Here is a 22,119-nt window from a genome sequence, read left to right as displayed (position 1 = left end):
CTCCCGGTATTTAATTCTCTCCAAAAACTATAAATCCAATCCCTAAACCAGTTGTACTACTTATTTGTATAGTATGTTCATTTGTACTACTTATATGTGTATGTTCATTTGTAAACCGTTCTGAGCTATTGGGAGGACGGGATAAAAATCTAACTAACTAAATAAATAAATAAATAAATAAATAAATAAAGAACTGTCAGGATTTAACTGTAACCCTGCGATGACGGATTTTTTCTTTGACTAGGAAAATGGAGAAATTGGCCGGGTAGAAGGTTGTCTTGATGCAAAATATCACTAAAACGTGTGGTTTTTTTCAGCTGTCTTCCTATGAACATTCACCTCTCATTACAGTTTTTTCAAAAGTCACCTTGTCTTCCTCTAGTGTCCTTGTAATGGCCATTTAACCCCTCTTCTCATTTGCTGCTACCTACTCGCACACAGGTGCATGACCTCTGCGTGTTATATGTCTCCTGGTGAACCGCCTGGTATCCTTAGTTCATTTGTCAAGCTGGCTTATTCATGCTTTCTCCACCACTGATTCTCAATAACACACTTTCCCTGTGCCGGAATAGATGTCTGAGCTGGTATCGTGTGCCCTCTTGGTATTCAAATTCAGCCTCATGCCAATTTTTCCCCCCTAGGCTGCTTTTAAATCTTAATCCTTGATTTCCCTGATTACGGCGTCGATGATATTCACCACAAGTTCCACAGAGCAGGGGACGGTCTTGTATATCTTTCATTGAAAATTTCTGTTCACACGGGGACAAATTTTTCCCTGTCCCCGTGGGAGCTCATTTTCCCACCCCGGCCAGTTCTTTTCCTGCCCCTGCCCCTGCCTTATTCCTGCAAGCAAGGAAGTCATCATGCCGCTGTATCGCGCAATGGTGCGCCCGCACCTGGAGTACTGTGTTCAATACTGGTCGCCGTACCTCAAGAAGGACATGGCGGTACTCGAGGGAGTGCAGAGGAGGGCGACTAAGCTGATAAAAGGTATGGAAAATTTTCCATACACTGACAGGTTAAAAATGCTGGGGCTGTTCTCCCTGGAGAAGAGGAGACTTAGAGGGGACATGATAGAAACCTTCAAAATCCTTAAGGGCATAGAGAAAGTAAATAAGGACAGATTCTTCAAACTGAGAGGAGCCACAAGCACTAGGGGTCACTCGGAGAAATTGAAAGGGGACAGGTTTAGAACAAATGCTAGAAAATTCTTTTTTACGCAGAGGGTGGTAGACACATGGAACGCGCTTCCGGAGGAAGTGATAGGCCAGAACTCTGTACAGGGATTCAAGAAGGGTTTGGATAGGTTCCTGGAGGATAAAGGGATAGAGGGGTACAGATAGAACTTGAGGTAGGTTATAGAAGTGGTCAGAAACCACTTCACAGGTCGCAGACCTGATGGGCCGCCGCGGGAGCGGACCGCTGGGCGAGATGGACCTCGGTCTGACCCAGTAGAGGCAACTTCTTATGTTCTTATGTTCTCTGTCTTCATTTGCACAAGCCTCAAACACTTTTTAAAATCATGCGTTCGAAGCTTGTGCAGTTAAGGCAGAGCTTATAGGAAAGGGACAGCGACAAAACGCGCGGGAACCGGACGGGGAAATTGAGATCCTGCAGGATGGGGACAAATTTTGTCCCCTTATCATTCTCTATTCTGTACCACTTATAATGAATAAATAGGGGGGGGGTGTGGCACAGTGATTACAGCTACAGCCTCAGCACCCTGAGGTTGTGGGTTCAAACCCACGCTGCTTCTTGTGACCCTGGGCAAGTCACTTAATCCCCCCATTGTCCCAGATACATTAGATAGATTATGAGCCCACCAGGACACACACGGAAAAATGCTTGAGTACCTGAATAAATCCATGTAAACCATTCTGAGCTCCCCTGGGAGATGAATAGTGTGAAAAGTTTCAGCCTCTGATAACCAGAGCTGGTATTGTGACGTCATAATGCCTCATTCCACCAATGAGAGCCAACCTCATCAGTGATGTCACAATGGCTTGATTGTCCTAGACTTGGCTCACTTTTACTACATTTTGATTTCTAGAGTGGTGCAGTGGTTCAAACCCACGCTGCTCCTTGTGACCCTGGGCAAGTCACTTAATCCCCCCAATGCCCCAGATACATTAGATAGACTGTGAGCCTACCAGGATAGACAGGGAAAATTGCTTGAGGACCTGAATCAATTAATGTAAATGTTCTGAACTCCCTTGGGAGAAATGTTTTCTGTAGGACTGTGTGGTCTATTCCGTGGTTTGCACCCGTGCGTACGAGGAAAAGATTCTTCAGTAACAGGCTCCCCGCAGAGACAGATTTGTGGCCCCCAGGGCTCCGATATATTTGCATAGAACCAAATGTTAAGAGAAGTTTTGAGTGTAAAAGAAAATCTGATGTTAATATTTGGGTTGGATTCAGGGAGTTTTGACACAAGCTTTCACGAGGCATTGCGTTACTGGACTCTCTTCGAGCTCGTGCCTCCTAATGCCCCATGTTTTAAGGATTTTTCTCAAGAGGGCTTGACATTTCACTTTATACATAGTAACATAGTAGATGACGGCAGATAAAGACCCGGATGGTCCATCCAGTCTGCCCAACCTGATTCAATTTAAATTTTTTTTTTTTTTTTCCTTCTTAGCTATTTCTGGGCGAGAATCCAAAGCTTTACCCGGTACTGTGCTTGGGTTCCAACTGCCGAAATCTCTGTTAAGACTTACTCCAGCCCATCTACACCCTCCCAGCCATTGAAACCCTCCCCAGCCCATCCCCCACCAAACGGCCAGACACAGACCGTGCAAGTCTGCCCAGTACTGGCCTTAGTTCAATTTTTAATATTATTTTCTGATTCTAGATCCTCTGTGTTCATTCCACGCTTCTTTGAACTCAGTCACCGTTTTTCTCTCCCTCTCTTTCTTTGTCTTACTCTCTCTTTCTTTCTTTCTCTTGCTCTTTCTTTGTCTCTCTCTCTCTTTCTTTGTCTCACTCTCTCTTTCTTTCTTTCTCTCTTTCTCTCACTTTTTCTTTGTCTTTCTTTCGTTCTTTCTTTGTCTTTGTCTTTCTCTCTTTTTCTTTCTCTTTCTCTCTCTCTCTCTCTTTGTCTTTCTCTCTTTCTTTGTCTTTTTCTTTCTTTGTCTTTCTCTCTTTTTCTTTCTCTCTCTCATAGTAACATAGTAGATGACGGCAGATAAAGACCCGAATGGTCCATCCAGTCTGCCCAATCTGATTCAATTTAAATTTTTTTAATTTTTTCTTCTTAGCTATTTCTGGGCAAGAATCCAAAGCTTTACCCGGTACTGTGCTTGGGTTCCAACTGCCGAAATCTCTGTTAAGACTTACTCCAGCCCATCTACACCCTCCCAGCCATTGAAGCTCTCCCCTGCCCATCCTCCACCAAACGGCCATATACAAACTTATCCTGTCTGATTCTGCCAGGAGGGCGTAAGGAAAGTGGTTTGTAACTGATTGTTTCAACTTTTCATCAGCGTTTTATGGCCCGAGAGCATTTGTTAGGTGTTGCTAGATCCGTTCCTCGGTGAATCAGAAATTGGTGAGATTTGGCATTGCCAGAAGACCGCATGGGCCATTTTCGCCTCTTCTATTCTGTGACAGTGGTAAATGGAGACAAACTTGGTGGAGGGGGGAGGGCGGCAGTTAGAATGATTCCTGAGAAGGGCCCGGTCAGCACGGTGCATTGGCCGGACCTGCTTTGTATGTCTGTGTACTGCGAGCGAGTGCCTGTACTGGTTGGGAAGTGTTTGTGTTGTCTGGTTTTTTTTTTTTTTTTTAAATAACAAAGTGTTTCAGGGTGTAACACAAACTTCTCTTCCGTTCCCCCCTTCCTTAGCTTGTGGGCCGCAGCTCACCAACTCCCCCACTGTGATTGTCATGGTTGGCCTGCCTGCGCGTGGGAAGACCTATATCTCCAAGAAATTGACACGCTACCTTAACTGGGTTGGCGTCCCGACCAAAGGTGAGACTTCTTTCACACAGTAACACACACACAGTAGATGACGGCAGATAAAGACCCAAATGGTCCATCTAGTCTGCCCAACCTGATTCAATCTAAAAATTTGTTGTTTTTTTCCCTTCATTTCCCCTTTCTACCATCCTCTCCTTCCTCCAGGCTAGCTATGGGTGGACATGGAAAGTTGAGCTCTTGGTTTTGTTTTTAGTCAAACAAAAGGGCCACTGGTTTTCAGTGCGACTTTGGATGAATCTCTACCCCCCCCCTCCCCCCTTGGTGCTATCTGATTACCGGGTGCTTGTCTTAATCTGAATTTTATTGTACAGTAGCTGACTGATTTGGTTATACTGCTCTAGCGTAATGTCACTGTGTTGTTTTGGGGTGTCCCTCTAATCAGAGCTTGGCTTACCTGGTTGGTGGGAATTGATGTATTAAGACTACACTGGTTCTTGGAGTGAAAGATACATTTGGGGGTGCTATGCTCAGTATCATACCGTGAAAGGGTTTGGGGGGACATGTATTCATTGCCCGTCTTTTGTTGCAGTTTTCAATGTAGGGGAATATCGCCGGGAAGCTGTGAAGCACTATAGTTCCTATGACTTCTTCCGCCCAGACAATGAAGAGGCCATGAAAGTAAGAAAGTAAGTTTTTTTGTGTGTGTGTGTGGGGGGGGAGGGTGTTCCTTTCCCCCCCCCCCCCAGAGCTTTCATTTGTTGTCATGACCTTGTCTTCTCCCAGGATCATGGCTAGCTGCTAAGACTCCCAGGCCTGGTTGCTCTTTTATATACAGTAAACATTTGCGAATCGCAGACTCGGTCTTTCGCGGTATCTTCCGACCGCCTCTTCCTGGTACTAAAATCAGGTTACACCAATCAGGAGCTGCTTTGACACGCTATCTGGCATGTCAAAGCAGCTCCTGATTGGTGTAGCCTGACTTTAGTACCAGGAAGAGGCGGTCGGAAAACACTGAGAATGATCCCATACCTGATTTTCAGCACCCGCCGGTGCCCCAGCTGCCCTCTCCTGCCTTCGACCCGCTCCTAAACCACATTCGCAGTTTTTCCAAAATTCGCGGGTGTTCCTGGAACGGAGCCTCCACGAATTTCGTGGGAGTACTGTACATGGGCATGGATCTTCTATGGTCTTGGTGCTTTTTCTCTGGAGTCGGAAGCCTCTGCTCCATTCCTTATGCCACCGATTTTAATGCGTTCAATGATGTTCGTGTAAGTCGGCGGGTCCTGGTGGGCCGACCTCAGCATATCTTCTTTCTCCGTTGCAGACAATGTGCCTTATCTGCCTTGAGAGATGTGAAGTTGTACCTGACGGAAGAAGGCGGCCAGAATGCAGTAAGTTCCCCAGGTCTCCTTTAATTGTACCTCAAATGCAAGGCCTGTATAATTGAGCAGACTGGAATCGAGCTGGAGACATGTGGAGGGGCATAATCCAAAAAGGACGTCTAAGTCCCCTTTTGGCCTAAGGCCCTAGACGCATAAAGTAGGCAGCAGGAAAATGTACATTTAAAAAAAAAACACGTCCAAAATGGCTTACCTGTATGAAGAGAAGTTTTGTGTTACACCCTGAAACACTTTGTTATGGTCAACAGTTTAATCGCCCAGACTGCCGCATAAGTGTATGCTTACAATGCATTCCCGACCCCCCAAAATCGCCCAAGTCCCAAACGCCCAAAACAAGACCTTTTAGGTGAAGGAGGGGCCAGTCCTTCGCCTAAAAGCACGATTCTCTAACCAGCGTCTGTCATAAACAACGCCAGTTAGAGAATCGTGGAACCGTTCTGCCTCCTCTGCAACCATCGTGGCAGGAGAGATACCCAATCTCTCCTTCCGGACTCCCCCCCCCCCCCAAAGTGCTCGTCACCGGCAGGAGAGATGCCCAGTCTAGGTCAGCCCACATCCTGCCCTAGCCACTCCTCCAGAAACATCCCTTTTCGTTCTGGGCGTACAGCATCATTGAAATGACATAAGCCGGTTTTAGATACGTCTAATACCAGTTTTGAATATCAGTACTTGGCGACCTGTCTTTTTGATCGTCCAAGTACTGACTTTTTTTATTATGAGCCCCTTATTTTCGAAGAACAGGGATGTGATTTTTTTTATTCTAAAATAGTACATGATGGCAGATAAATCCAAAATGACCCATCCAGCCTCCGCAGAAGGTGTTGTGGGAAAAAATTATTTTTCTAACTCATGAAAACCTCTTCCCGGTCTGGAGTCCATTTACTTGGCTCCTTAATCTTCACCTTCATAATTAAAACTTGGAATGGGTTATAAATAAGCGCTTAATAAAACAGATATAAAAGGTAAAATTGCAATGAAATATATTCAACAAAGGCTAATGACATATTACAATGGATGCTGAAGAAGCAGATGCGATGGAGGTCAATTAGAACCCTTTATGGTAGAGTCACACAAAAAGGTGCCCAACATGGCTGTGTTTCACCCCCACAGGCTTGCTTCAGAAGTAATATCAGTACCTCGAGGTGTAATCCTTCCACTTTCCTCAAGGTAAAAGCCATGAAATGTTGCCAACCCACCCAGGGACAAAAACAAAATATTCGGATACCAGCTAGTACAGAACAATGTTGGCCAAACAGTCGGTATTTTCACGGTTACATCTGGCACCAGTTGACGTCTTGGTAAACACGTTTTTGGAAGACTCTAACTAAAGTCTTCTCCCTTAGGAACTGCAGTTAGAGTTATAATTCTCGATTCCCGAATATGAAAGGATTACATCTTATTTTGTTCAGTTACATTGGTTAACTTGTAACTTAAGGATAACTTATCAGCTCTGTGTATTGCTTTTTAATATTTTACATGGTCTAGCTCCTTATTTGCTGGCTTTAGTTTTCTTAATGATTGGTAGACAGGGTCATATACAACAAAATCAATTTTGTTTAAGCTATTCCGACTATTTGGAATAAACTTCCCCTCACTGTTAGATCAGAAATGTAGGGTGTTTCCTTATTTGCACCTGAAGGTTAGGCCTCTATGACATCATCAAGCCTGAACCATCATTTAAGCCTGAACCATTATTTGCAATAAATCATTCCAGCCTGAACCTAGCAAGAAGAGAAAGAAGAACACATCTTTGCTGTTTCTGCCTGATGCATTCTGGGTATGTACCAGAATGGTATTCTAGTCAAGGACATCTATCTATGTCTTCATGCTTAGACTGTGAATCTTGGGGGAGTTATACTCCTATGCTGTGCTTTTCTCTCGAAAGGCGCCTGTGTCTCCCAGCCTGTATGAGACTTTACACAGAAAGGCTATTCATCTAAGTTCTGTTTCTGGATTGGTCCGAGGAAGTCATCTGACGTGATCCAAGTGAAAAGGTGCTAATTATAATTAGTCTGTGCCGGGATGGAAGTGAACTGACATCTCATCACAGGTGTTCTGCACGCATCTTTTTCATAATAATTAAGACCTGAACAGTTACCTCGTGTGACTCTCTGCCTGAGAGAGAGTGAATCGGACCTTAAACAGATCTGAATTCCATCACTTCAAGGAAACTTTTGCTGCCAATAAATTACAGCTTTATCAGTGGCTGACAAACACTTGTTCCTGTAACCAAAGGATTTCTACATCTGCTAAGCTGAAGAGACGTCTTCCATTTCACCTGATTTTGTGCCAAGGCCTAATTAGATGGTGATATAAGGAACTTATTATCTTTAAGCTGGGGTTAGATCAGGGCATCCGATTGTGATATAGGATAAGGCTTGTAAAGCTACTCTCGGTGATAATCTGTAATAGATTGCTGCTAATCAGGGATTATTATTATTATAAGGAATTGTTTAGTGTGTGTAAGAAGTAATTTTACTTAGTTATCTAGAAGTGTGTTGTGATAATTATGTACTGAGTTTTCATATATGTAATCAGATATTTTGTGAACAATATTTAGATATTGCTGCTGGCTTGTGAATTATATTTTTCTATTTTCATAATAAAAGTATTTCTCATTAGCCTGGGTCTTGTGTCGTATAAATAGACAAAGAAATTTGGACCTGGCAGAGATATTATGGTATTCCCTAGAAAAACTAACAGGCACGTAACTTGTTTATGTAACTGATTAGTCTACTGTAAATCTTTCTACAGAAACTAATTATCTAGTTTTTAGACAGCTTTTAAAAACAGTTTTCTTGAAGAAATTTTTGAACTGATTGTTTGGTTTTTTAAAATAATTTTTTTTCAATATTGCTCGTTTCACTGGGTTTGTTTCCGGTCATCTGCTTTATTGTAATCCACCTGGAACTCATAAGGGAGAACATACCTGCCTCATTTAAAATCTGTCTAGGCTGAGTTTTCTTCCGCAGAGCATTCTAGAAACCAGGCGTGACGTCCAGGGTCCATCTTCTAATATGTGAAATGTGTTTCTGTAGGTCTTCGATGCCACAAACACAACCAGGGAGAGGAGAGAAATGGTTGTTAACTTTGCCAAAGAGAACGGATTCAAGGTTAGTAACATCTGTCTGTCATAATGCTCCCTTGAACATATGTGCTGTAGTAGGGGTTAAATTTACAAGGCCGCTCAGAGCATGGTTAGTTTTGAGAAACTGAAAATCCCTCTACTCCATTACAGTAGCAAAATAAAAAAAAAAAAAAGCTTCCCTTCATTGAGACTGCTGCAGTAGTTTCTAACAGCTTGAACTTGGCTGAGATTTAAGTTGAAATGCGTAGTAGAGAATGACACGGGGAAAAAATTTGTCCCCGTCCCCGCCTCATCCCCACCATCCCAGTCCCCGTAAACCATCTGATCCCATCCGCACAAACCATCTCCTTTCTGTGTTCCTATTTTCCCCATTTCTAATATCTCCCCTCTGTATTTGTATACTCCCTCCTGTGTCCGGCTTTGCCCCCCCCCCCCGTGTCCATATACCATCCCCATGTATCTCCCCTTTATGTCTCTGTCCCTATGCCCCATGCACATAATTTCCCCTCTGTTTCTGTTACCTTCCTGTGTCCAGATTTCCCCTCTCTTCCTCTTCCTCACCAATGTGTCTCTCCTCTCCAACCCCATCTAGCTTCTTTTCCTCTTTCTCCCTCCTGCTTCTAGCATCTGGCTCCCTGCCTGTCCTCCCCTTTCTCAATATTTGTCTCCCTCTTCATCCACTTGGCCCAGCATCTCTTTCCCTTTCACTCCCTCCTTCCTACTGTGAGGGAGCATGCGCGGTCATGGATTGCGCGGTCCAGCAGACCCCCTCCCATCCGTTCGTCACGTACCACCATCTCCCTCCCCCTCACCTTATGTGCTGAATTGTTTTCCCAGCGGCACGCTTTCAACAAGAAGCTGCATCAGTTGAATCTTCTCCTCTGACGCAATTTCCTGTTTCCGGTTGCGTCAAAGGAGGATTCAACTGAAGCAGCCATGCCCGCGTGCGACTTTGTTGAAAGCGTGCCGCTGGGAGAAGAACAATTCGTCACATAGGGTGAGGGAGGGTGAGAAATGGCAGGACGCGGCGATCAGGCGGGAGGGGGCTCCTGGATCGCGCGATCCGTGACCGCATGTTGTGTTCCCTTCACTGCGGAGACAAGACCATTCACCGCTCCGTGGGGTGGTGAATGACATTATCCCCATTCCTGTGGCGGCTACTATTTTCTCGCTCCCTGTTTTGGCGGGGTACCCACGGCAAGCTGCGGGTATCAACCACCGTGTCATTCTCAGGTGCGTAGTATACCAATCATTTGATTGGGAGATTTATATCTAATACTCCCCTTTTTATGTTCTGAAACTCCTGATGCAACTTAAATGTAATCCACGTTGGGTTTTGTTAAATAAAGGACTTTTTTTATCCCTTTATATTGGACTATGAAATGCTCCTTTCTGGACCATTCTGGATATTTCAGACACCTAAATATTATCTGTAACCAGAATTGAGAGAAAAAGTTAACATAGTAGATGACGGCTAATGACCCGGCTGGATTAATCAAGTTGGGACCTATCTTTACTTGTGCCTCTAGGGCTAATGTTTATGTTTATTAAAATCTTTCTATACCGTCTATACAGCCCAAAAGGATCAAAGCGGTTTACATCGCAACTCAATCAAATTTGTGAAAAGAACTCCATTAAAAATAGGAAAGGAAAAGATATGAACATTTCTAAAACACAGCCACTAAAACTGTTATTTCAAATATATTTTATTGAGCTCAAATAAGAATACAAAACACTCTCATCCTCCATTGAGATGCAGTAGTTTCATGCTTAATCTCAATGCTCCAAATATCTCAGTTTTTAATTTTTAAGTTCTTTGTCTAATAGATGCTGGCATTGTCATTTAGAAGCAGGAACTTTAGATCATTGTTTCATTGCCCATGTATTATGAATTTTTGGAAATCAATTTGGGACCAAATTAATAATTTATTAGAGAACCCAGTGGCATTATCCTATGATACTGTGATATTTGGTATGGATATGAGAGCAAAAAGTCAGATTTCTGCGAATAACAATAAATTATTACTAATAATGACAGGGGTTGCCATTCAACAAATCACATATAATTGGAAAGGCTGGAGGAGATTAAATTATAACTTTTGGTGGAACTCTTTATGCCATATCTATAAAATGGAGAGATTTACTGCGTTACAAAAGGGATATTTTAAGAAATTTCAGGATGTGTGGAAACCATTAACAAAATATTGTCAGGATTAAGTAAAATTATTTCCCTTATGTTTATCAGTTTATGAGGTAGGGAGGGGGGTATTTTATTATTACATATATCATTCAATAATGGAGTATATGGTTGGGAGGGATGGGAGAGGGAGAGGGATAAGAATCTATGTAATATACCAATGATTGTTTTATAAGTGATGTATTTATTGTTACTGTGAATGAAAATATTAACACAATGTAATTTGTGAAAATGAATAAAGAATTGTTAAAAAAAAAAAAGAATACAAAACAGTGCAAATAGAACAGCAAACAAGCTCAAGGTATTTCAATAACTTCCACATACAGATAGTCAACACCCCAAACTAAACCCCCCCTCACTAAAACTGTTATATAAAATATAAAAATATATTAATACAAATGAATGCGAATTGCAGTCCCAATTCCATTATTCAATTTGAGAAAGCCATTTCAAAAAACATGGGCTTTTAGATGTCTCTTAAAGTTTTGAAGCGATTCTTCGAAGCTTCCTTAACTCTACTGACAAATTGTTCCTCTATATTGGAACTAAGTAGAAAAATGCACCTTCTGGGTGAGGCAAGGTGAGCCTTCGAGATATGGGGAACAGCTGCTCTATTGTCATTTAAAGATCTCGATAAACGCCTAGGTGCATAAAGAAAGATATAATGGTTGTAACTCAAACAATGCCCTATGTGCCAGCATCGGGATCTTACATTTCATTCTAAATTCCATTGGCAACCAATGGAATTTCAATTATAATGGAGTCACATGATCACAGATGAATTGCCGCATTTTCTACTGTTTGTAAATGTTTCAATTGCCTTTCTGTTATTCCCGCATACACCAAATCTGGAAGCATTTGGCTCTGACAGTTGTGATTCTGTGCTTGTGAGGTGATAAGTTCTGGGATAGTCCTGAAAGATGGTCCCTCCTAAGGCACAGGCTTGATGGAAATGCTCATGTGTGCAAGGGATAGTTTTTACAGGGCTTCTTTTAACGCATGAGTTGCAGAGAACATTGCATTCCATATTATAATTGTAGAGAAGTGAGTGTGAAGTGTTTATTCTAAACCAGAAGATCTTTGAATGTGGTGTGGATCGGAAGAGAAACTTGGAAGCCATGTCTGGGAGGTTGCCAGAAGTCTCCCTGTGCTCTGGGAAATGCTGGTTTCCATGCAGGCCTAATTTTGGTTCCTCTTCCAGGTGTTCTTCATAGAGTCCGTTTGCAATGACCCAAATGTAGTGGCCTCAAACATCATGGTAAGATTTTTGTTTTTTCTTGCTGTGGAGCTGAGCTATGCTGGGATATTGATATGGGATTGGACCAGGCTCCATTTCAGAGGGAAAGAGCACAATTGTGTATGTGGGGGGGAGGGGGTTCCTTCCTACTCCTCTTCGCTCTCACAGTTCTCCAGCTCAGTTTGAACCAAGCTGGGATCTGTCTTTGCCCTGGGATTGGTATCATGGAATGTTGCTACTATTTGGGTTTCTGCCAAGTACTTGTGACCTGGATTGGCCATTGTTGGAAACTGGATACTGGGCATGATGGACCTTTGCTCTGTCCCAATAAGGCAACTCTTATGTTCGCCAAGTAGAGGGCAGTCAATCCATTGTGACGTCACTGGTGAGGTTGGCTCTTAAGCATTGGTGGAATGAGGCATTGTGACATCACAATCTGAGCTCTGGAATGTTGCTACTCTTTGGGTTTCTGCCAATTGCTTGTGACCTGGATTATCCCCTGTTGGAAACGGGGCTTGATGGACCCAGCATAGCTATTCTTATTTGTATTAGGCATATTCCCTTTGATTTCCTGGGCTGGGGACCCCATGCCCTTTGCAATTTACAATCCTGGGGTGGAAGGGACTGTGGTAATGAGCCCTGAGTTCTGGTCTCTTCTGCAGGAGGTAAAGCTTTCCAGCCCAGACTACAGGGACTGCGACTCCACCGATGCCCTGGAAGACTTCATGAAGCGCATCCACTGTTACAAGTCCAGCTACCAGCCCCTGGACCCAGACAATTACGACAGGTGGGAGCAATGCTTGTGCATGGTTTGCTCATGCCCCTCGGCGTAAGACCGATGAACTGAATCTTCCTTCTGCGATATTTAGGGACCTGTCCTTGATCAAGGTGACCGATGTTGGCCGGAGGTTTCTGGTGAACCGGGTGCAGGACCACATCCAAAGCCGGATTGTGTATTACCTAATGAATATACACGTGCAGCCACGCACCATATACTTGTGCCGTCATGGCGAGAGCGAGTCCAACTTGTCGGGGCACATTGGCGGAGACTCCGGGCTCTCTAACCGCGGCAAGAAGGTAGGCAAGACTTGCTATGTGATGGGGGTGGGGCTGATCTTTGTCTTAATTAGGAAAGTTCCTGGTTCGTCTGGGCTAACCCATGTGTCTTGCAAGGGGGATTTGACCTTGCTCTTAGGAAGTGAATGTGAGAATTAAACTGACATTTTGATATCTCCGTTCTCAGTTTTCTGCAGCGCTGAAAAAGTTTGTAGAGGAGCAAAACCTTAAAGATCTCAAAGTGTGGACAAGCCAGCTGAAGAGAACCATCCAGACAGCCGAGGCCCTGAAACTGCCGTACGAACAGTGGAAGGCGCTGAACGAGATTGACGCGGTGAGTGTCTTCGAGTAGGTTGGGTCGTTCACCTTTTTCCGTATGTCGCTTCCTGCAACGTGTCTGGTTAGTGGCTCATCCTCGCGCTTGTACTTCTGGCATTGCCCCCCCACCCCCCCTTCAACTGAATCCGTATACCAGGGTTTCAGGATACTCGCAATGAATGTGCATATGATGGAGGCAGTACAGTGGTACCTTGGATTACGAGCATAATCCGTTCCAGGAGCATGCTCGCAATCCAAAATGCTCGTATATAAAAACTAGTTTCCCCATAGGAAGTAAGGGAAACTTGCTTTGATATGTTTCCACCCCCCACCTTCCCCCCCCCGAGGCCAGCAGCGCTGCTCCCCCCCCCACGAGAACCGGCATTGCTCCCCCCGAAGGCCCCCCTCCCCCGCAAACCGGCACCCTTCCCCGTCGAACGTGAACTCTCAAGGCCCAGCACAGGAAGCAGATCTTCAGGCACCGGCACCAGGCACAGGACATGCTGGTGCCGGTGCCGCTGCGGAGGCTACAGAAAAGTAAGAAGAGGGTTCGGGTGGGTTGGGAGGACCTCAGGTCGCGGCGGGGGGGGGGGGTGCCCGATGGCGGCGGGGGGGGGGTGTGCCGGATCGCGGGGGGGAGGGTGCCGGTTCGCAGGGGGGGGGCTCGCAAATCGAAGCGCGCTCAGTTTCCGAGGCGCCGATTTTGCGAATGTTTTGCTCGCCTTGCAAAACACTCGCAAACCGAGGTACCACTGTATGTGTAAATGTGTCTCATGCATGTTCATGGTGAATTTATTGAAAACCAGACTGGGTTGAGGCTCTCCAGGGACTGGGTTGAGAGACCCTGCCATAAACCGAATTGTGTTGCATCTCTGTCCTATCACTTAATAATTTATTAATGTGGCTTAGTTTTAACCCCAGAGGCGGCCATACTTTCAGTAGGAGTAAAGCATTTTTAAGCAGGCAGGGCCATGTCCGAGGGCAGTGTTTCTCAACCCAGTCCTTTGGGGACACCTAACCAATTGGTGTTGGATACCCCCAGTGAATATGCGTGAGGGAAATTTACATGCGTTACCTCCGCTGTATGCAAATCCGACTGGCTAGATGTTTTCCGAGACTGGGTTGAGGGCGTCTCTTCTAGGGCAATGCTTCTCAGCCCTCTACTGGAGGCAAAAACAGCCAGTCAAGTCTTCAGGATACCCTTAATGAATATTCAAGAGAAGTTGCATATATTGGAAAGCCATGGCATGCAAATTAATTTCATGCATATTCATCCCTAAAGACCGGACTGGGTTGTAGGATACCAGCCAATAAGGAGCTGTACCGCATTGCTTAGAGGTGGGGGGTGCTGGCCAGTAATGGCGGTTATTTTGAGGGGTACTCATTAGAGAGTGACACGGACACAAATTTTTCCCTGTTCCCGCAGGAACTCATTTTCCTGTCCCTGCCCCATTCCTGCAAGCTCCTAAGTAGCAACATTCTAGAGCTCAGATTGTGATGTCATAATGCCTCATTCCACCAATGCCTAAGCTCTGTCCTCATCTGCACAAGCCTCAAACACTTTAAAATCATAAGTAGCAACATTCTAGAGCTCAGATTGTGATGTCATAATGCCTCATTCCACCAATGCCTAAGCTCCGTCCTCCTCTGCACAAGCCTCGAACCCTTTAAAATCACAAGTAGCAACATTCTAGAGCTCAGATTGTGATGTCATAATGCCTCATTCCACCAATGCCTAAGCTCCGTCCTCATCTGCACAAGCCTCAAACACGTTAAAATCACAAGTGTCCAAGGCTTGTGCAGATAAAGCAGAGCTTTCAGGAATGGGACAGGAACAGCGACAAAACTCACGGGGACGGGACAGGGAAATTGAGCTCCTGCGGGGACAGGGACATATTTGCCCCTATGTCATTCTCTAGTACTCATTTCAAAGCCAATCTGTCTGCAGCCCCCACACAGCTTAGTCCCATGAGAATCTCGGAGAGGGTGGGAGCCAGAAGGCCTTAAACCTATGCAGATGTTCAAGGTCCCGCAGCAGCCCAGCATAGATCAGCGGCAGCTCTTTCGGCACCGGCAGACATATGTTCTGTGGGTTGGAGCGTGCCAGTATCCGCTCAAGGTAAGGGTTTGGGGGTGCAAAGCTGGTTCCTGGGGTGGGGGTTTGCTTATTGAGTCAACGCTCGGTTTGCAGGAGTGTTTTTCTCGTCTTGCAAAACACTCGCAAACCGAGGTTTGACTGTATTTTTGGGGGGGGGGAGGTGGGATGACGGGCGATGAACGCAGCTTCTTACCCTGACTAGTTTCATGGAGCTGCTGCTGTAATGTCCTTTTTCACATGTGGCCTTGTCGCACGAGACACCTTGTAACTCTCTCTCCAATGCTCTGTGTCGCAGGGAATATGTGAGGAAATGACTTATGAAGAAATCAAGGAGGCTCACCCGGAGGAGTTTGCGTTACGGGATCACGACAAGTACTATTATCGCTACCCCTCCGGAGAGGTAAGTTTCAAGTTTATTTATGGCTTGATATACCGACCATCACATGTATCTGGACGGTTTACAATTTTAGAAATTAGAAAAAAAATCTAATAAAATTTAAGAATTAAGTGAAATAAAATAAAAAGAGGGTAAAATTAAAACTATGACAAATTAAGACTTATTAGAGACGAAAGGTACTAGGGGATAGGGAAGTTTTAATTACAATGAGTAAATAAAAACAAAAAGGAGCGGCAGAGAGATAGGGCGTAACGAGAGGGAGATGGGGATGGTGCTTCTTAGGTTACTTAGAGGAAAGTAACCTTGAAAGAGATTTGGGTGTACTGGTGGATACAACAATGAAGTCAACGGCGCAATGCGCAGCAGCCGCGAAGAAGGCAAACAGAATGTTGGGTATTATTAAAAATGGTATTACGACCAGAACAAAAGAAGTCATCCTGCCATTGTATCGGGCAATGGTGCGCCCGCACCTGGAGTACTGTGTTCAGTATTGGTCACCGTACCTTAAGAAGGATATGGCAATACTTGAGAGGGTCCAGAGGAGAGCGACACGAATGATTAAGGGCATGGAAAACCTTTCATACACTGAAAGATTGGAGAGGCTGGAGCTCTTCTCCCTGGAAAAGCGGAGACTCAGAGGAGACATGATAGAAACCTACAAGATCATGAAGGGCATAGAGAAAGTAGAGAGAGATAGATTCTTCAAATTTTCAAAACATAAAAGAACAAGAGGGCATTCGGAAAAATTGGAAGGGGATAGATTCAAAACAAATGCTAGGAAGTTTTTCTTTACTAAGCGGGTGGTGGAGACTTGGAATGCGCTTCCAGAGGACGTAATAGGGCAGAGTACGGTACTGGGGTTTAAGAAAGGATTGGACAATTTCCTGTTGGAAAAGGGGATAGAGGGGTATAGATAGAGGATTACTGCACAGGTCCTGGACCTGTTGGGCCGCCGCATGAGCAGGCTGCTGTGCGCAATGGACCTCAGGTCTGACCCAGCGGAGGCATTGCTTATGTTCTTATGGGAGAGGAGGAGATAGTGGATGCTCTTATCTGCCATCATGTTTCTGGGTTTCTATAACCATAAAGCTCTATGACATCACAATGCAGGTGCAAGAGCCTTAGCCTATAGGAAGAGGAGATGCAAATGTTAAGAGCCTTAGCCAATGCGCTTCCAGAGAGCGTAATAGGGCAGAGTACGGTACTGGGGTTCAAGAAAGGATTGGACAATTTCCTGCTGGAAAAGGGGATAGAGGGGTATAGATAGAGGATTACTGCGCAGGTCCTGGACCTGTTGGGCCGCCGCGTGAGCGGACTGCTGGGCGCGATGGACCTCGGGTCTGACCCGGCAGAGGCATTGCTTATGTTCTTATGTTCTTAAAAGCTTATTTTTTTCTTCACTTATTGATAGGCATCTTTAAAAAGAAATGTTTTAAATTTTATTTAGGGAATTTTCTTTGCGGAGATAAAGGGCTCCTTTTACAAAAGGCACGTTAGCGGTTTAACGTGTGTAATAGCGTGCGCTAAGCCGCCGGCCGCGCTAGCCGCTACCACCTCCTCTTGAGCAGGCGGTAGTTTTTTGGGCTAGCGCGGGGGTTAGCGCGTGATTGAAAGTCGTGTGCGCTAACGCGGCTTCGTTAAAGGAGCCCAAAGTGGCATTGCATTCCAGAGCGAGGGTCCGGCTACAGAAAAAATGGAATTTCTAGTATAGTTAAGAAGGGCCCACACCAGCGACTTTAGTTTTATCTCCCGGAATAGCTGAACGCTGCTAGTCGGGGGTCTGTCGGCTTTGATTTCCTATCTTGCTTTCTTTCGATTGCTCTAATATTTCAGTTAGAGAATGACAAGGTGACAAAATTCATCACCGTTCCCGTCCCCGCGGATAACCGCGGGAAACCATCTTCATGTCATTCTTTAAGGAGAGAGGGAAGAATCAGAGTATGAATGGCCACAACCACTGACCCGTAAGCTTTGCTTTGAAGAATGCTGGTGTAAAAGGACTGAGGTTGAGATAGACACTAAAGAATGACAGTCTCTGGTATCCAGAGCAGATATTGTGATGTCATAATGCCTCATTCCACCAGTGCCTAAGAGCCAATCACATCAGTGATGTCACAATGGCTTCATTATCCTTGGCTCACATAAGAATCAGAGTATGAATGGCCACAACCACTGACCCTCAAGCTTTGCTTTGAAGAATGCTGGTGTAGAAGGACCGAGGTTGAAACAGACACTACAGAATGACAGTCTCTGGTATCCAGAGCAGATATTGTGATGTCATAATGCCTCATTCCACCAGTGCCTAAGAGCCAATCACATCAGTGATGTCACAATGGCTTCATTATCCTTGGCTCCCATAAGAATCAGAGTATGAATGGCCACAGCCACTGACCCGCAAGCTTTGCTTTGAAGAACGCTGGTGTAGAAGGACCGAGGTTGAAAAAGACACTAGAAAATGACTTGGGATTATTTCCCGCGGTTATCCATGGGGACGGGAACGGTGATGAATTTTGTCACCGTGTCATTCTCTAATTTCAGTATTTTACTGGTTTTGTTCCAAGTTTATTTACATTTTAATATACCAACAATAAGAACATAAGAAATGCCTTCACCGGATCAGACCTTAGGTCCATCTAGACCGGCGACCCGCGCATGCGGAGGCTAAGCTAGGTGTTCCCTGATGAATACCTTGTTTACCCGTATCCCTCAATGTGATTCGCAAGAAGGTGTGCATCCAACTTGCCCTTGAATCCCCAAATGGTGGTCTCCGTCACAGCCTCCTCCGGGAGAGCGTTCCAAGCGTCCACCACTCGCTGTGTGAAATAGAACTTCCTGACATTTGTCCTGGGCCTCAGTTTCAGTATCTGGCCGGTTTACAAAGCTAAAAATGTTAAAATAAATTTAAGAATTGGGTAAAATAAAAGGTTGGACATAAAATAGACGAGAACTTTGACGTACGTGATTTTCAGGGAGAGAAGGAAAGGAAAGTTTGTAATTTTTGTATAAAATAAAAATAAATGGTGGGGGAGAGGGGAAAACACCAGGAGAGGGTGGGGGGGGGGTCGCTTCTTAAAAGCGGTTCTTTTACAGTAGGAAAAAGGGAATTATCAGACGCCATGGTATGCGTCTCGGAATAAGAAAGTTTTTAGTTTAGTTTTGAATTTGTCAAGAGAATTTTCGTGGCGAAGGTGAGATGGCGTGGCATTCCAAAGGGTTGGAGCCGTAACCGAGAAACTGGTGTTTCTGGTGTAGTAAAGTTCTTTGATTTTGGGGATAGTCAATAAGTTCTGGTCAGCAGATCTGAGGGACCGTGGAGAAGAGTAAGGAATGATAAGTTTGTCGAGAAAAGCTGGTGAACGTGGATGCTGCCTCTGGAGGGATCACAATCTGAATTTGTAGCCGAAGCAGTAAAGCCATTCGCAGGGCCACATTTTGGATTTGGAGAGCTTCAGAAAAAAAATAGTTAATGTCTTATTAAAGAAATGACAATTTTGCATGAGGTAAAACTCTTTATAGTTTATAAATCTTTCCTTTTGGCTAAGTCTTAATAATAATATTGTCATTTATAGCTAAAGAGACGTATGATCAAGAGATGGTTTTATTTTACTTTTGTGATTATGATAAACATACTGAGGGCCTCAAAATAGTACCTGGTGGGCCGCATGTGGCCCCCGGGCCGCGAGTTTGAGACCACTGTGTTAGCAGGTGAAAATGCGAATTTTTTTTTAAAAAAATGTTTCTCCATGTGAAATTCAGGCGATCTTTCTCTTTCTGGTTGGGGAAAACATCCCCTGGACCCACTGTTTGACCCTCCTATTTCTCAGCATTTTCAGGTTTGTCTCTTATGTAATCTCTTCTGTGTTTTTCAGTCTTATCAGGACCTGGTGCAACGTTTAGAGCCGGTCATTATGGAGTTGGAGAGACAGGAGAACGTTTTAGTGATTTCTCACCAGGCTACCATGCGCTGTCTCTTGGCGTACTTCCTGGATAAGAGTGCAGGTGAGGGGATAGGAATGTCTTGTGCAAAGGCTCTGTAGGCCCAATGTGTTGCGCTTTGTGTGTTAGTGTAGTTCTACTGGGTTGGGTTGTGGGTCCAGAAAACACAGAACAGCTTCTGGAATGATTGCTGGCTGGGGGCTGAGGATGCTGTGGAAGCAGCACTTGAGCCCATGGGGAGGGGGAAGGGAGTTGGGTGTGGGGGGGGTTTCCTTGCTTAATGGTGATACTTAATGGCCAGATCTAGGGCCAGTTGCAAGGGTCTGGAAGGAATTTGGTGGCGGGCACCGACTCGACTAGCGTGAAGGCAATTTTTAAAGGGAGTAAACATTCCTGGTAACAATTTTCAGCCGCACATCATTTCAACAAAATAAAAACATCAAACCCCATTTAAAACTTAAATAACTATATTTAAACTGTTTCAAACGACCTGTGTAAGTTGTACGTTGTGTACTGACTTGGGTAGTAACATGTGGAGGGTGTTTTCGCTCATAGATCCAAAAAACCTTCAAATTTATATCCTGACAAAATTTATTAATGTCTTCTTTGATCATTTTTCAAAAACAAAGGGCTCCTTTTACTAAGGTGCACTAGTGTTTTTACTGCACGCTGCATGCGCTAACCTCGCGCTTTGCGCCAAGAACTAATGCCAGCTCAATGCTACTGCAACTTATTGAAAGGAGCCCCAAATTTTTTCTTTTTTCTATATGTGGTATTAAATACCTCAAGTGTGACTTTTTTTTTGAAAAAATATTTTTCTTAATCTGGCGTGGATTTCTGAGATCCTTTTCCTTCATTTTAGCGTTCTATCTAAAATAATAAAACGCTAGCCGCGCATGCGCACTCAGACCTGCGTGATCTGTAATCCCTGTTCCGTGAGATGTAGGTCCGTGGCTTTGCAGGAGTGCGCATGTGTGGGTCCCCAGCCACTCCCCTCCTCCCGCCCTCACTCACCATGGAAGCCAGGCAAGCTCTCTCCCTGCCCGTGTCCTCAGCAGGGAACACACCTCCCGCCCTAACGACGCTGCCGCCGCCGCAGCTGCTGCTGATCCTCCTGTAAAGAGCAGCCTGCGATGGTGTCTGGCTTTAGCGAACCTCGCAGGCCGCTCTCCAACCTCGGTAGCACGTTCCCTCTGACGCACGGGATCGTGTCAGAGGGAACGTGCTACCGAGTTGGAGAATGGCCTGTGAGGTTCACTAAAGCCGGACACCATCGCAGGCTGCTCTTTACAGGAGGATCAGCCACCATGGGAAAAGCCACCGAAAAAAAAACTTCAGTCACAGCAGGCCAGCCCGCGGGAAGGGAAGGAGGAGGGGCAGAACGGAGCAGGGCAGCTCACGGTAAGAGAAGGGAATGGGGGGTAGGGGAAAATGCTGCTACTGCTTCAGAAGGGACCTGGAGGGGAAGGGAAATACCGCTGCTGCTTCTGCAAAGGAAAGTGGGGGGGGGGGGAGAAAATGCTGCTACTACTTCACAGGGACCTGGAGGGGAAGGGAAATATCACTGCTGCTTCTGCAAAGGAAAGTGGGGTGGGGGGAGACAGACAGAAAGAAAGACAGACAGACAAAGGGTGACAGGGAGAGAGAGAGAAAAATAGCAGGAGGGAGAGATACAGAAAGAAAGGAAGAAAGAGTCAGGAGCAGGGAGAGAGACATAAATAAAGAAAGACAGACAGGTATATATTCTAGCACCCGTTAATGTAACGGGCTTAAGCATTAGTTATTGATAAGCCTCTTGTTGGATAACTAGATTTAAAAAAAATTTGGTTTATTTCATTTTCAAATTTTTTCTTAATTTTTTGAGTGTTCAAGTAGTAACATGTAGAGAGCCTTTTCCTTCCAAATGCGAGTCCTGACCAGCCTTGTCTGGTAATTACGCGCCCCACCAGATACATTCTTTCATCTGCCAACTGTACGAACTTTGAACCAGTTTGGTTCTGATCCGAGTGAATTAGGCTGGGGACTGGGGGAGAAGCTCCTGGTTTCGGGTCCGTTTCTATTTACCAGCTAACTTAGCCCCTCTTTTACAAAGGTGCGCTAAGCGGCTTAGCCTGCGCTAACCGATAATGCGTCCATAGGATAACATGCACGCGTTAGCGTTTAGCGTGTGATTAGCGCGTGCTTTTTAAAAGAGGGGGGTTAGTTTCTACCTGTGAACCAAAATGTAACCATTTCAGTCTGTTCTGAAGGGAAAAGGAAGTGGCCAGTCTGCCCTAGGAATACCGCCAAGTGAAAATTAAGTGGGTAACGTTCCCCAACCTCTTGTTTCATAACCTGTCCCTTTTTATTTGTTTTTGAATTGTATTTAGGTGATTTTTTTTCTCCTCCCTTTTTCAAATGTATTATTTTATCACAATTAGTATTAATTGCCTTGTTTTCTGATTTTTATCTTAAACTAATTTTTAACCAAATG

General features: G+C 44.8%; 1 protein-coding gene across 4 annotated transcripts in view; it reads left to right on the top strand.

Moving 5' to 3' along the window:
* Positions 1–22,119, top strand: part of PFKFB3 (6-phosphofructo-2-kinase/fructose-2,6-biphosphatase 3) — an 89,296-nt gene that overhangs the window by 54,497 nt on the left and 12,680 nt on the right. For all 4 annotated transcript variants that reach the window (XM_033957982.1, XM_033957980.1, XM_033957981.1 and 1 more), the window contains exons 2-11: positions 3,845–3,970; positions 4,509–4,605; positions 5,244–5,310; positions 8,358–8,432; positions 11,806–11,862; positions 12,504–12,628; positions 12,711–12,918; positions 13,085–13,231; positions 15,609–15,713; positions 19,580–19,709. In XM_033957982.1, coding sequence (XP_033813873.1) covers positions 3,845–3,970; positions 4,509–4,605; positions 5,244–5,310; positions 8,358–8,432; positions 11,806–11,862; positions 12,504–12,628; positions 12,711–12,918; positions 13,085–13,231; positions 15,609–15,713; positions 19,580–19,709 — 1,137 coding nt within the window. The remainder of the gene's footprint in view (positions 1–3,844; positions 3,971–4,508; positions 4,606–5,243; positions 5,311–8,357; positions 8,433–11,805; positions 11,863–12,503; positions 12,629–12,710; positions 12,919–13,084; positions 13,232–15,608; positions 15,714–19,579; positions 19,710–22,119) is intronic.

The sequence above is a fragment of the Geotrypetes seraphini genome, chromosome 9, assembly GCF_902459505.1.
Source record: "Geotrypetes seraphini chromosome 9, aGeoSer1.1, whole genome shotgun sequence".
In the NCBI taxonomy this organism is placed as follows: Eukaryota; Metazoa; Chordata; class Amphibia; order Gymnophiona; family Dermophiidae; genus Geotrypetes; species Geotrypetes seraphini.
Note: the sequence above shows the minus strand (reverse complement) of the source record. Positions and strands in the feature narration are given on the sequence as shown.